Genomic DNA, 16,277 nt, shown 5'->3' on the forward strand with positions numbered 1-16,277 from the left:
CATTGAAATTATATATGAAATGGAATTTGTCCAAGGTGGGTGACATGGCGGTTCGGTGATTACTAGTCAAATGTGAACCGGTCACAGGACAACCGGTAGCTCTAGATCGGTCACACTAAAACTGATCACGAGAAAACTGGTCACACCCTAAAATCGGTCAACCAGTTTTCTCGTGACCAATTTTAGGGTGTGACTATCGTGTCGTTTCAGGGGCTCCCCGACCAATTAATTAGGCTGGCAATATTTCGAGCATATGGCAGCACCGATTAGCTGTCAGGTGGTATTGGCAGTGGGTGACAATGGGCGCCAGTCATGTCAGGTGGTGAAACCACCCTCAATCGCACACAAATGGCCTACCTCATCTGTATTTACCTGATTTAGCGACCGTGTTCGACTCGCCCATCTCCTCACGTAAGTACACGCACAATATTCACATCGCTCGTCTTCAAATTTGTATATATTGCAATTTTGACGTTCGTCTCAATTACACTGCGCATTAACCAACTGTCGATCGAATGTCGCCAACTCTCAAATATGCGCCTGATTGTAAATCGTTCCCGCCCGTGTTCCTAGACTTGTGATATTTTCATAATCGATTTGGCACTATTTGCGCAACGTCAGTGCGAACTATCATATAAGATTTATGGATGTATAATATGGGTCTACCATATGGGACCGAATGTGAAACGCCCGAAAACGCAAATATCGGAAGGCAAAGATCGAAAATCGAAACATCTTCAGTCGGAAGATCAAAAAAAAAGGGTGCATGGTAAACGGTACATACTCACCGGTCTCCGTGACGATACAGAATGTTAAATTACAGAAAACCCAAATATTGGAAGGCAAAGATCGAAAATCGAAAGATCAAAATAAATGGTGCATGGTTAAAGGTACATACTCACGTACATACTCACTTAATTTGCGCGAGCAGGATACAACAGGAACAAGAGGAACAGGCTTTTCCTCCCGTATTAAAGTGCGCGCGCAGAATACGGGAGGAAAAGCTTGTTCCTGTTGTATCCTGCTCGCGCAAATTAAGTCAGTATGTACGTGAATATATACCGTGTACCATGCACCATATTTTTTTTAACTTTAGACTTAAGATCTTTCGATTTTCGATCTTTGCCTTCCGATATTTGTGTTTTCTGTAATTTAACATTCTGTCTCGTCACGTAGACCCCATACTCATTTAATTTGCGCGAGCAGGATACAACAGGAACAATAGGGACAGGCTTTTCCTCCCGTATTCTGCGCGCGCACATTAATACGGGAGGAAAAGCCTGTTCCTCTTGTTCCTGTTGTATCCTGCTCGCGCAAATTAAGTGAGTATGTACTGTTTACCATGCACCCTTTTTTTGATCTTTCGACTTAAGATCTTTCGATTTTCGATCTTTGCCTTCCAATATTTGCGTTTTTGGGCGTTTCACATTTGGGCCCGTGACGGAGACCGGTATAATATATATTTATTAATTTATATTTTATTATTATAATAAATACATTTAAAAAAAATGTTAAAAAATAACAATAATAAATAAATGACCGCTGTAACCTGACAGATTACCTTAATGCGTCACAGCAGTCTTACAATAAAAAACAACAATAAAATATATTATCAAGCATTCACCTCATTCAATTGTGTTGAAATGATCAATCCATCGACAAGACAATAAAACAGGTCCAAATGCTCTCCTTAACTTTGTATGGAGAGGTGTTAGAAAGAGTTATAAGATTTAAATACCTGGGTACTTCGTTAAATGAAGATATGGACCCAGATGTAGATTCAAGAATCGGCATCGAGATGGCTAGAACAGCGTTTATCAAAATTAAGGCTGCGCTTACAAACAAGCTTCTCAATCTCGTAATTCAAGTAACGTAGACTCTGAAGACCATTTAAATACCTGGGTACTTGGTTAAATAAAGAGATGGACCCAGATGAACGTCTAAGAATCCGCATCGAGATAGCTAGAACAGCTTTTATCAGAATTAAGGTGGCGCTTACAAACAAGCAACTCAATCTTCGTATGCGTTTGAGATTCGGTGCTATATGGGTTATATGGGTGCGTAACGTAGACTATGAAGACCAGGATGATCAGTCGAATCGAAGCTTTTGAGATGTGGGTCTACAGGCGTATGCTGAAGATCCCATGGACCAAAAAAGTCTCAAATGAAGCTGTCCTCAGCATGATAGTGAGAGGCAGGAAACTTGTTTCTATCATCAAGCGGAGAAAGATGGAGTACCTCGGACACATGATACGGAGTCCAAAATACGAATTTCTCTGTTTGATAACCATTGTGAAAATAGAAGGTAGGGCGAAGAAAATAGAAGGCAAGAAGTTGTCTTTGCTTCGAAACATGCGCATGTGGACCGATATGAGTGCTGAAGAGTTGTTCCGAGCTGCTGAAGATGCGGATAACTACAAATGATCGATGACGTGGTCGCCAACGTCCGGATGCGGACAAGGTATTAGAAGAAGTGCTCTCCAATACGTTAAGAAACTGGACAGCTTCTACAAGAGATGAGTTGCCAAAAGCAATCGTTCTCGCGAAAATAGGTTAGAAAATTTGACGATGACGCAAAGGTCTACTACATTCGGAAGCGCAAAATTTTATCTCTGACGAAATCGACTTACCTTTAATATTATAAAGAAGTATTTGGAAATGGCGACAATATTTCACGAAAATAGTGAGTTGAAGTCAAAATCTGCAGGAAATAAATAAGGATAATACTCATACTTTCCAATGTCGAAGTATCGAAGAAACTTCTTTTGTTCTCTTTCAATCAAGAGAGACAATTTAGTTTCGCGGTGACTCCACATGATAGACCCCAACTCTACAATGCTCCGAAAACAAAACAGCAATAAATCAACCGGATAATATTTGGATCTTGGAAGTAGTGAGCATTGCGCAAAACAAATCCAAGCATTTTGGTAGCCTCACAGCACATATTTTTAATATGAGTCATAAATTCTAAACAGTATGCCAAGATCCACTGTTGGGTCAGCTCTTGATAGCTGATAGTTCCGAAGGCTATAGGGAATCTCAACAGGGGACAGTGACCTTGAATAGGAAATAACATGACACTTTGTCAAGTTGAATGGTAGACGACTATTAATAGACCTTTCACATATCAATTCTAGGTCATCCTGCAAGCCCTCACAGTCGGAATGACCACTGACTGTTCTAAATATCTTTAAGACGTCTACGAAAAAGCAGAAGAACTTCAGAGTGGTTTATCGACATAAAAATATCATTTTCAAAAATATGTAACAGTTACATGTGAAGTTTTAATTATCACTTTTAGTGTAGTCATAAATAATGAATTATTTTAAGATTATAAAATTAAATGAAAGCAAACTTGAGTTGATGAATTAATCTCAATTTTCTAATTTCATACACCCATCTCCCTTGCAACTTTCTTTTTGCCTTTTTACATTATCTCAGCAACCATTTCAGCATTTCTTTTGTCCATTCTTCTAGCCGCGTGATACGCCCATTGCCATTTAAATATCTTGACTTTTTCCACTATATCAACTACCCTTGTCATACTTCTCCCCCGGTTATTCCATTTCCTATCTCTCCTCGTCTTGCCGAGCGTACTTTTCCATACTTTTTTGAGTGCATTGGACTTGGGCTGCCTGAAGATCTTATTCTTCTATAGCCACTCACCATCCACTGCTGGGTGAAGGCCTCTCCAGCACGGTTTCATTAATCTCATAAATTCTCATTCGTCTCACCCCACCTATCTTCCTGATTTTGTCTAGACATCTTCCTTGTGGTCTTCTTTTCATGTTTTTACATTATTTCAGGTACCATTCTAGCATTTCTTTTGTCTACGTGACCCGTCCATTGCCATTTCAATTTCTTCACTCTCTCCACTATATCGACTACTCACTCACGTGTACTGTTTCCTATCTCTCCTCGTCATGCCAAGCTTACAGCGTTCATTACTTCTTTGAATGTATTATACTTTGTGTAGAATTTTGGTGTTCAATGTTCAAATTTCACATCCAAACATCGTTATTGACAAAACACATTGATCAAAGATATTTTTCTTCAGGCAAAATGGCATTTTTGATTCAAAGACGGCGTTCATTCGTTCAAATGCACTCCATCCTAATTTCATACGTCTCCTTATTTTCTTTCCTTGCAACCGGACATGTCTATAATTTGCTCTAAACTAACTACTATTGTTTTATCAATGTATATTTCTTCTATAGTTGGTTAAGTTTTTGCTTTTAAATGTTTCATTTTAAAATACATACTTTTGTATATCTGTAGTTTGGAATCTGTAAATGATTTTGAACTAACAAATTATCATATGAATAGTATTTTTGAGATACCAAGGGTCACGCGAAACTCGTGCTCATGTTTCTTTTCAACACATAATGGCCAAATTTAAATATGTATTGTATTTGTATTTGTTTAGTCTGAATTCTTAAATCCGAATATAACCCAATGTCGTCATATATAAGCGCTAAATGGCACTTAACCTTTGCACGGATACCTTTCATGTTCATTTATGACTCGAAGCTTGTACCGTAAATATAGTCCTCATTATTATATCCAATATTATTAATCTTTTTTTTACAATATAAAAAAAAGCTCACTAAGTTGATAGTGAATGTAATTTTGAATGTGAAGAAATTATATACCAAGCTGGTTTTAAAAATGTATTTGATTGATAATTTTTTAAATTTACATTTCAGGTTAGTAAGCTTACTCGCAAATGGCCAACTTAAAATTGATGTACGAAAAAAACGAAATGGAGGACACGAAGAACATTGTGAATATCCATGACAATGAACACGATGAAGGAACCGGTGTTATGATTCACGTTGTCCCTGAAAACAAAGGTTTTACAAAAGCAAATTCATAAAAATATATATTTTAAACATATAATACAAAATCTATGATTAATTTGATTTCAGGGGGATGGACGCACATTGAAGATCTCGATTCGTTCTTCACCCGAATGTACCAGTATTATGTAAAAGCTGGTTTTATGACTATGGTTATATCCGATTGTTTACAACTGGCGCGGTACTGTTTCGTGGTGTTCTATCTGACATTTCTGACCTATTGCGTAAACTATCCCATTCTGTTTAGGGAAGATCCGAACAACCCTATCATCAAGGCTAGAAATGTTACCTTCTCCGATATCGTTTACCCTCAATGTGTTCAAAGAATCTCATTTTGGTGGTGAGTCTGCTTTCGATTTTGATCATGAAAACCGAATCTTGAATACGTTGCTACAAAAGATTATTGTTTCAGGTGGGCTTTAATTGTCATCTGTGGTATTATTGGCTTTATAAGGTTAATTAAGTTAATATATAATATATATCATGCGTACGATATTAAATTATTCTACAACAACGCGCTTAGGATAAAAGACGTAAGTATTTATATAGACATAGTTTTTATGACGCCTTTTATTTTTGGGTAAATACATATATACACGTTTTTTTTCTAATCAGGCTGATCTAGGATGGATAAGTTGGTCCACTGTTTTGAGTCGAGTTATCGATGCACAATTAGAACTTCAGATGTGTATCCACAAGCAGCAAATTACCGAGTTGGATATTTATCAGAGGATTCTCAGGTTTGCATAAAAACGCTTTAAGATTTGATATATATACATTAATTTTTTGCTAGATATACATACAGTGGAAATCGATTAACGTGAACTTTATACATTTATTGTCTTTAAACATGGCTGTGGAGTCCTTTTTATTATTTTATTTAACTAATAGTATTATGGTATGTGTCAACTAGTCTCTAATTTTGTTGAAGTAAATCCACCAATAAATTGAAATTAAATAACAACATATATAATAATAGTGTAAGGGCGAAATCACGCAGGGAAGGTGGCACGTCATGTACTTGGCTCCCCACTGTGGCAGTTCTACTACATTTCTTCAAATATGGGATACACCGTTAGCAAGGAAACACTCCAGGGGGTGATTTTGGGACGGTGTGTGCTGGGCGTGCCATGAATATGTACGGGGCATGGCACATTTATTTCGCATGTTTAAAAGTATTTAAAAAAAACCATGTGCCATGTTCCTTGCTGTGTGTTTTCGCCCTAATGCGTGCCCATGTGCTGCGTTTGTCGTTAACATGCTCTTTCTATTACTTCTTTTTTATTCTCATTATTCTCATTGATTTATTTGTGTATGAAATTCATTTTTTTAATTCCTTTAATTTTTTATGTTTTGAAAATCGCTATTGTTGCGTGGACGTGAAGAAGGGTTTCCAGGATCGGAGAGAAAGACGCAATAGTGTTGTAGAAGTTGTTTATTGGTCTGTACTCGTCGGCTCTCCAGTTCCGAATGCTCTACAGTTCGAGAGTGCCCAATGTTTATACCCATCAGGCGCTCTCCGTATACAGATATTCGCGAGATCCTATTGGTCGATGAGTCGCGCGATCCTATTGGCCGTTATACACGACTTCTCTATACGTCGAGGCCATTTTGACGTGAACGCAAGATCAGGTGATCAGCGCTATTAAACCATCGCTCCACGAGCGCCACTCGCCTAATCTCTACGCTATACTCAGAGAAATGTTATAATAATAGAAGGGCACTTATAAATAAGTAAATGTCAATATTACGCGGTACGTCTCCATAACTACGTTCAATACAACCAGATCAATCTACTTATAAAAATGTATCCCATGTTGTTTATTGTGTGTTTTTGAATGCATTCTGCAATTTTTAACGATGCTTGCCCATCTTGCGAGTAATATAAACAAACAGAGAAGTTTTTATCGGACATACGTCGAGCACCAAGCATCAAATACGACTGATGCTAAAATTATTTAGGAATGTCTGTCTGTGGACAATCGTCACTTGACAACAATATAACGCCTAAAGCCACTTCTATTATTATAACATTTCTCTGGTTACACTATTATTTTTACTATTAACAATTTTATACGTTGGAAAGGATAGTCGATCCCAATAAAATCATTCAAGTCGTAAACGGAGTCGAAGCATGAGATAAAGTCACAGTTTGTGTCGGTAAATTTTGAAGGGATTCCACAGACATGCTATTAACACAATAAAAAATGTTTGCGAAAATATTTCGCACTTCAGAAGTACAATTAAAGAAAAAAATCGCTGCATTGTCATCTTATTATTCACTGTTTATGACTCTTTTGACATTTATCAGGTTTTTTGGTGTAATTTTATTATTATACACCATGTTTATCGGCTCATATGGTTTCGCGTTAAAAGAATTTCCACTGTGTGTATACATTTCGTCTTATACTATGAAACAAATGTTTTCAGAATACGTTTCAATTTCCCTTTTGAATAAAATAAAATATTTTGTATTGTTTCAGATTCAATAACTATTTAATAGCAATGGTCAATAAAAAACTACTGCCGCTTCATTTTAGCGTACCTTTTGTTGGAGATATTCCCTTTTTATCTAAAGGGTTGAAATACAATTTGGAGCTTTTGTTATTTTGTAAGTATTATTATGATTCTATACGAAGTAGTTTATTATCAAACGTAATGCGACCACATGATGCAAACTACATATGCGATGTCTGTATTATTAATGATATTTTTTGCAGGTTAAAGATTTTGCGCTATTTTTTTTATATATATTATCTATTATACTACGATTTGAATGTATTTTAAAATTTATTATTATATTTTTTATAATGGAAACAACTCGTATCAGTAATTTTTCGACGAACTTTTGACTTTCATTGCAATACTTGCTATTATTCAGTTACTGATGTCAAAACATTTATTTATGCGAGTTGTGGCCTTAGGCGAAAGTTTATACATTTGTATTGTGAATCATTTAATATCTAAATGTTAAAATGCGATTATAAATACACATATACTAAGCGAATCATTATTTTTCAATGGCAAATTATAAAAATAGTAAATTATATAAATTAATCAATTCATCGTTCGGTTAATACATTTGTTACCGTCAAAGTAATGCCAGTTGTAATATATTTTATCTGGCGTTTTAGATAATTCATTTTCAGGTGAAAATACAGTTTCACCGGTGCTCGATAGTAATTATTATATATTAGCTTTGACAGTTTCAGGATTCAAAATTGCGTTAATATTACTTACTATTACGAATTATGGAAAAGAATTTCATATTACGATAATTTTAGGAATATATTCAAAACAATTAAATTACTAGTTGCAAGCGTTTTCATTAAAGTAAAAAAATATACATATAAATATAATATTTCAAGCACTGATAATCCGCACCAGGATAATTGAGAGTACTCTGTACATCAAAATCTGATCACTTTGAAAGCCTAGTTTCTGTGAATCGTATTCAAAAAGTGGGTGAAAGCAATGGAATACAACAAAGAACAAAATACATATTGACTGATTCTTACCAGTTAGATTATAAATCTATGAAATAACTAACATGGGATAGACGAAACATCTTTTATCTAGATAAAATATATTACAATTGGTAAATAAACTTTGACTGTATCGTATACATATATTTCAGATTGAAATATTTTGAATGACATATTAAAATAAAAACTTGGAATTTGTTACTATATACTTATAAGGGTGCGATTTAACTGTACATTGAGAAAAATACTTTATCTTAAAAAAATGTTTGTGCATTAAAAATTTGCATTATTTTCAGTGTATTAAACAATCTCGTATTGTCCATCGAATAAAATATTTTGGCATTATAAAGTTAAAGATACAAAAAGTGGCAATGTGGCTGAAGTTTTCCGCTATTTACAACTGTCATTTGTCAAAAGTGTTTACTTTTGTTACATACCTCCTTTACGTTTTTTACGTATTACTTATGAATATGACAGGTTGTAGAGTCGAAGCCAAGGTCGTAGGTGTCGAAGGTCGCAAGCCGAAGAGTAAAAAAGGAAGAATCCAGTAGAGAAAAGCGTTGGTCGTTGTCAGTTTGTATTTTGGTATTCGTGACGTTGCTGATACAGTTCATCTGTCATTTTAATACACATTTCGTCCGCTTTTTAAGTAGCAAATATTTTTTTCAATGATCAAAGCAAAGTTTCTAATGCAATCTGTATCCGTCGTTTAGAAATGCACACAAATTTTTTGTAATGTACAGCAACTTTTTTTAATGTGCAAACATTTTTTTAAATTGCTTAATGCACATTTATTTTATGAAATGGTTGTTTAAATTGTTCCCTAATTTATAATCGTCGTAAATAATGTAAATAATAGGACTGTATCATTTGCGTGCCTTACATATGTATTATTGAATGTCATTTATTATTATACATTTATACATTTCAGAATATAAATTAAAATGGAGGAAAACATGTACGGTTAGCTAAATTCTTTAATAGTGGAAGTTACCAGCTTGGTTTTTGTTAAAATTAGTATATAATACATACTGCACATCGTAATTGCTATAACGTATCCCAAAATACTGGCCAACAGTCCAATTCCGAGCCATCACCGGCGAAAGTTGCGAATGACTATTTTATTAATTATGTTTATATGCCTTTTCATTATTTGACTTTTATCAAGCTGGTCCATGGAGTCCTTGGCAGAATTGTTGGCACCTGAGAGATTGTTACAAAGACGTCTCCAAAAGATACATTTTGGCAAGGCAGTTACAAAATCACATAACCGTACTGGCGTTGTTGAATCTCCTACTGGCACCTCTCATACAGACTTGGCAAATATTATACTTCTTCTTCAGCTATGCTGAGGTATTTTACGGTCGTTTTTGCTTTTATATCCGTGACATTTTATGATTTTAAGCCTGGTGCGTTTTCCATTTCAGCTGATAAAACGTTCACCGGGATCTCTGAGTCTCCGAACATGGTCTCTCTACGCTCGCATATCGTTGAGACATTTCAACGAACTCGACCACGAACTGTCCGATCGCTTGTACAGGGCCTACAAACCTGCCACGAAATATTTAGCTGGTTTTCCGTCTCCCATAGCGACGGTCATTGCCAAGTAAATTTAATTTTTACATAATATGATGCGATACTGATAACCAGCACGCACAGAATGTATTACGCTTGAATTATTCCAGGAATATCACCTTTATTTCTACGAGTGTTTTATCGGTACTAATTGTGCTTTCTGTTTATGATGAAGTTGTTTTGACCGTCGTTCACATGATCACAGTTATAACTATCCTCGGAGTGATCGTAGCCACTGCAAGGTGTGAACATTGTGTTATTAAGCTGGCTGTTCGTGTGGGAATGTACATACATGCATATTTATAAAAATCGTTTTGTTTAAGGGCTTGTATACCTGAAGAGGGCTCTGGTCAACGGAGTAGTGAAGAACTTTTAGTTCAAGTCTTGGGGCATATACACTATTTACCTCCCAGCTGGAAGGGTAAAGCACATACGAAATTAGTCGCTACACATTTTCAAAAACTATTTCAATATAGAGCTGTAAGTGAACTGTTTTTCCATTCAATAAATCTTATTATTTGTGTTATATTTCGAAAATGAACATAGAAATGAGCTCAGCATGTTATAATAGAACATTGTTAATAACTGCAGTGGTATTTTCAAATTTTTCATTTTCAAAATACGGTAACAAAACAGTGTAAAAATATAATATTCTTTGTTTTTCAGATTTATTTGATAATGGAACTGATCAGTCCAATAGTCTGTCCGTTGGTATTACTATCCCTCCGGACTCGTGCTTTGGATATTGTAGATTTTTATAGAAATTTTACATTGTCGGTTCTAGGTATTGGAGATGTGTGTTCATTTGCGCAGGTAAATTATTATAAATTTTTATTCATTTTATGTAGTAAGTATGATTAAATCTCGATTTAATGGAATAATATGGCGGAAGCATTGTTTGTATGATTGAAATATTCATAAAATTAAAACGATACGTGCGGAGGCTTAGCGACTTAGCACAGGTCCAACTGCGACTAACCGTTACATCTCTGCCCCTTTTCATCCCCTTCTCACAATCAGTCGTAACAAACTCTTTCTCAGCCATAGCTCATACATCAGCCTTTCGTTCAATTCCAACCCTACATACATATTAAAAAATATATTTTTGAAGACTCTACGGGCTATTTTTAAAGTGGTTCAGTCTCATTCCTGTTGGACCAAATTGCCATAGTTTCCTAGTTTGTTTAAAATTGACTGATACATATTTTTTAAATATTGAAGAAAGAAAGAATATATGAAGGTCATTAAAACGACGTTTTATAGTACATTTTATGAAATGAAATATATGTACAATAATACTTAATAATGTGTATGATTCGAATAGATGGATATCAATCGCAACGGTAATCCAGATTGGACAGTGAAAAAAGGAAGCGAAGAACAACCAAATGGTGACTTTTTATTTTAATTTTGTCACATATGTATGTATGTATGTATGTGTACAAAATTGTAATCAATTTATACATATATATTTTTTAATTTTAGTTACACAATATGATCAAGGAGAGGATGGAAAAATTGAACTATCTTTAATAGCATTTTCTTGTCGAAATCCTGCGTGGCGTGTACAAGAGCCGTCTCAGAGACAATTTCTTCATAAGTTGCGCAACGGTGTAACTAATGCTACCAACAACTATCTCTCTGGAAATTATACATCATTTAATATGGTGTGATGTGTTTTTATTGTATTTAAACAAACGGTATTATTTCTTCATTCTTTCAATTGTATGATTTTTATTTTACAGAATAAAACAATGTTGGATTCATATTACAATCATAACTATGCCAGCGGTCAGTTCAGTTTTCCAACAGAAAATTCCTGCCATCAACGGTCTCACAAGTTCGGCAGTGTAAGTATACTTCATTATTCATACTGTATTAAATTTTTATACTAATAATTCATGCAAAGCTAATTTTCAGGTCATAAATGAGGAGGAAGGCGAAGATAGGGTAGAAAATGAGAGAAAATCAGAAATTATTCCTGATAAGGTTGAAAATTCGTTAAACGAAGAGTACGACATGTCAATTAGTATGCTTCATCTTTACGATCTACATTTAGCAAAGGTATATCGATGCAACAAACACATTTATCATTACCGCCTTTTAAGTTCATCATTTGTGTCGGCTATGAAGTTTTGCTAGGACATATATTTAATTAGAAAATGTTTTCATAGTGAATTTGATGCACGCTCTTCACATGGTCACAACTTATAGTAAATATTATGTATATTGAGAAACAGAAAAAAAATTGCCGGAGCGGAGACTAATCAATTTTTATTAAGTTTGATTCACTGAATTTGAATATGACAATGATTTTTGTTGGTTTGCTCTCGTTTGTGAGGTATAAGCGTTTAAAAAAATGCTCAATTTTTACATATTTATAGCGTTTGCTGACTTTTTTATTTTATTTTATTTATTGAAAAATCAACAGACTACAAGATGTAGAAATGCATAAAAACAAAGAGTAAATGTATAATATATATAACATCCGAGTCCAATTACAGATTTTTACAAAGATAAACAAATGAAAAAGATAAATACAAGATAAACAAATGAAAAGAATAAAAGCTATAACATGACTAAATAGATTATAACATGACTAAATAGAGTAAATAAAACTTAGTAAAGATTGATTAATCTCATGTTTAAAGTAAAAACCATGTTTTTTTGTTGCTCAGTGTTATTTATTATAAAATGTCTGCAATAAAAGCAAAATTTTAACTTTATTCGGTCGCTAAAAGTTCTATATATCTTCGTCTGTTTTGTATAATATCAATATTTATTTTTATAGGTTGCAACAAGATCGGCGTACCACCGATCGGTGAATGTATCATTTGCCGAAGGTACTTTTCCCTCTACAGCTCCTAGCACCAGTGATTTACGACCCCAAGCACAACTCTCTCCTAATAGTAGTGAGAACACACCGCTGTTACGGAAAAACGTTCCATAACAGACATTTCTGTCTAGGCAATGGATTTGACAGTTATTATTTATATTGGCTAATGAACTACTAAATAAGATAAGATCACTTGTATATTCGTTTTTGTACATATAGCTTGTGTTATTGCATCTAGTTTTACAACATAAATTATATTGTGTGTTATTATAATAGGAAAACATACTTAAAATACTTAAAAGGGGATATTTTTCGATCATTGTATCAACAAGATTGATTTAAAGTCATTAGTTGTTATGTGTATTAAATACAAATGAAACAAATAAAAAAAAAACATTCAAGTTTTCGTTTTAATTGTAGGATATATGTGTATTTATATTGTAAATCGTCAATTTCAACGTATAAAATTATATTTCTAAGTATATGTAGCTAGCTATTGATACCCACAATATTTTAATACAACATATTTAATTTACTTTTTGATTTGGATGTTTTGTATGATTCTACCCTTGATTCAGACATTGATGATCAAACGTAATTTTGTATGTTTGTTGGCTTATGACGGTGCTGCTCAACTTTTTCGTGAATTTAAGCTACTTTTAGTTTTAACAGATAAACCTCGTGAACTTCCCAGATGGTGGGAAAATTGATTTAATTTTTTGAAAATATATACACATCATTATCTACAGCCATTCCCATCCTCTGCTGGTTGAAGGCCTCGCCAACACGTTTCCATTCATCTCTGTTTTGCGCGACCCTCATCCATCTCACCCCACACATTCCCTAATCTTCCTTTCATACTTTTACATTCTTTTGAGTACCATTCTAACATTTCTTTTGTCCACCTTTCATCCATTCTTGCTATGTGACCATTGCCATTTCAATCTCTCCACTATATCCACTACTTAATCGCGTATACCGTTTCCTATCTCTTCTCGTCATGCCGAGCTTACAGCGTTCCTTACTTATTAAAATGTATTGGACTTTGTGTAGCATCTTGGCATTCAATATCCAAGTTTCACATCCATACGTCATCACTGGCAAAACACATTGATTGAAGATCTTTTTCTTCAAGCAAAGCGTTATTTTTTTGATTTATATACAGCGTTCCGTCGCCTCCATCCTAATTTCATACGTCTTTTTATATTTCTTCTTCTTTATATAAAATATCAATGATTGTAATTGCAAATGATAATATTAGATCTGATTAATAAAAGAGTAACAAACACATTGTCTCAATTATAGTAACGGGAGTATTAAAAAATCCAAGTGGCAAATGATAGGTTGGGCATCATTCTCATATGATATCAAAATTTGATTGAACGTCAATGATTCTACAAAAAATGTAAATCTTATGAGAGAATCTTCAATATATGTATGTATGTATGTACGCTAAAAGTGGTAACAAAGACGGGATAGTGTCTCTAATAATTATTTATTAATTAATGTACAAATAAAATCATGCATCTTATTTAAAAATATGAGTCTTATATATGTATGTCAGACTTAAATTTTAAAATTGTTATGGGCTCATGATGTTATTTTATCAAAAGTATTATTACGACGTTGTCAAGTATGTAACATTTCCCGTCCTTGCTCGATAATATTTTTCTATACGTCTTATAGTAAATTCTTCAATTATCTTCATATTTTTTTTACAGTCAAATTTAGCTATTTCGAATTTCTAGTATAAAGAATTATTTTCGCAGTTCCGAACATAACTTTTTCAGTATAGCGAAACAGTCTCTAGAAGTTCGCTATGAAGATATTTGACTGTATTATGCAATATTTTCTACTACAGGGTAATTTTTGTCAATAAGATTAGCATATTAATATATTTTCTATGATATACCTTACATAAACAGATATTATTCATCAAAAAATGTTTAATTGCTTATTAAAATATAAACATGAAATGTTTATGCTATATTTTTCCATTTTATTTATTATGTTGCTCATTAACAATTAGATGTCGAGAAGTAAATTATAATATATTAATATAACATTATCAACTTGTATATACATGAGGTCAGCGGATGAATGGCCGTACTCGCTAACATCTTTCAATAAATTACATTTAAAAATATAAATCTTATTCTAGTATTATTTCTCAAAAGGCTTTGATTTTATTATATCGGTAATTAACTTACTATGGGCCGTAAACTTATTCACAGTATTTTAATATAATTTTATTCAAAGGTCGTCTATACAGCATGTGTTTTTAAAACCTTCAAAGTTCATACAAAAAAAAAATTATTTAAAAGATTTATTTTCCATTCATTGATACATAGCATACCAGCATATTTATCCAAAATATCGATAAACAAATTTGAAAAATATGTATTTCTATGGTTTAAAACTTGACTTTTTTTCTAAGGAATATTCCAAAATAATTATTATATTTAGAACAAATCCACAGATATCGAAATTGACTATAACACAATGCTCTAGATAAGATAGATATCGTTTATTAACACTCGCCTTACTGTGCGAAAAAAAATCCGCTAACCATTTAAAAATGAAGCGTCCAATTAAAAATTATTGTTTTAAGTTGAAATAATGAAAAATCTGCGAGCTTAATTATTGTAATTAGTTATAAAAAAATCATTTCATCATGTATTAAACGTCGAATAATATACAATAAGTGCAAGAAATGAAAAATATACAAATAAATAAAAATAAAATGAAGCAGAGCCGTCATTCCAAGGCAGATATCATTCTCACATTGATCGTTGAGCGCAGCGTACTGAATTATCACCCCCTCTCTCTCGCATTTGTGAGACACGTGTACAAGGGGCTTCCCGCGAAAATAATTATTTCTGTTGATATTGATCAATGTTTTTATTTCGTAATTACATAATTCGAATCGTAAAGGTTGTGATGAGGAATACATATAATATGAAGACCCTGCATTTAGTATATTTGGAGATATAAAATAAAATAAAAGCCCCGGTCACTCGCTATCCATCACAATGCGGCAAGTGTTATGTGAAAATATACTGAAATGTATACATATTTTATACAAAATTGAATACAGCAATCAGTACAATTTAAGAAACGATTATTTGATCATTTATACAGTCAAAGACAACTGTAAGGAAGCTGTATTCCAATATTCGATTTATGTAATTGATAAATAGGTTTAGAAGCTACGTTTAATTCACAAAATCAAGACTCTCAAAGAGTTTTCTTTTTGTGAGTTAAGAATCTAACCAATTCGTTCAAAAGAAAACCTTTTTGATTTCTTGCATTTATGCATTTCCGTAAAAAAAACATTTGCCGCAGTGAGCTACGTATTTGGCGTTCTACGTAGATGGATCAAACTAAATCTTTACAAAGTTTCAAATTGAAGCAGTCACCTTATCAAAATGGCACCTTAGTCCTTGTAATAATATGATTTTGTGTATTCGTTACAAAAAAGTGATATCGTTAATTGGAAATTTAACGACACCACTAATTACA

The 16,277-nt window shown here is 33.4% G+C and overlaps 1 protein-coding gene across 1 annotated transcript; it reads left to right on the forward strand.

The window, feature by feature from the left end:
• The first annotated feature begins 251 nt into the window (after nt 1-251).
• On the forward strand, nt 252-15,471 carry LOC143922522 (autophagy-related protein 9A-like). Its single transcript, XM_077445789.1, has 16 exons — nt 252-411; nt 4,707-4,853; nt 4,929-5,199; nt 5,272-5,392; nt 5,475-5,599; nt 7,343-7,470; nt 9,513-9,697; nt 9,772-9,950; nt 10,030-10,161; nt 10,243-10,399; nt 10,586-10,732; nt 11,244-11,310; nt 11,405-11,586; nt 11,665-11,769; nt 11,840-11,983; nt 12,711-15,471. The coding sequence occupies exons 2-16, from the start codon at nt 4,727-4,729 to the stop codon at nt 12,867-12,869; spliced, it is 2,229 nt and encodes a 742-aa protein (XP_077301915.1). The 5' UTR covers nt 252-411; nt 4,707-4,726; the 3' UTR covers nt 12,870-15,471.
• Nucleotides 15,472-16,277: the final 806 nt, after the last annotated feature.

The sequence above is a fragment of the Arctopsyche grandis genome, chromosome 2 (assembly GCF_051622035.1).
Source record: "Arctopsyche grandis isolate Sample6627 chromosome 2, ASM5162203v2, whole genome shotgun sequence".
Classification (NCBI taxonomy): Eukaryota; Metazoa; Arthropoda; class Insecta; order Trichoptera; family Hydropsychidae; genus Arctopsyche; species Arctopsyche grandis.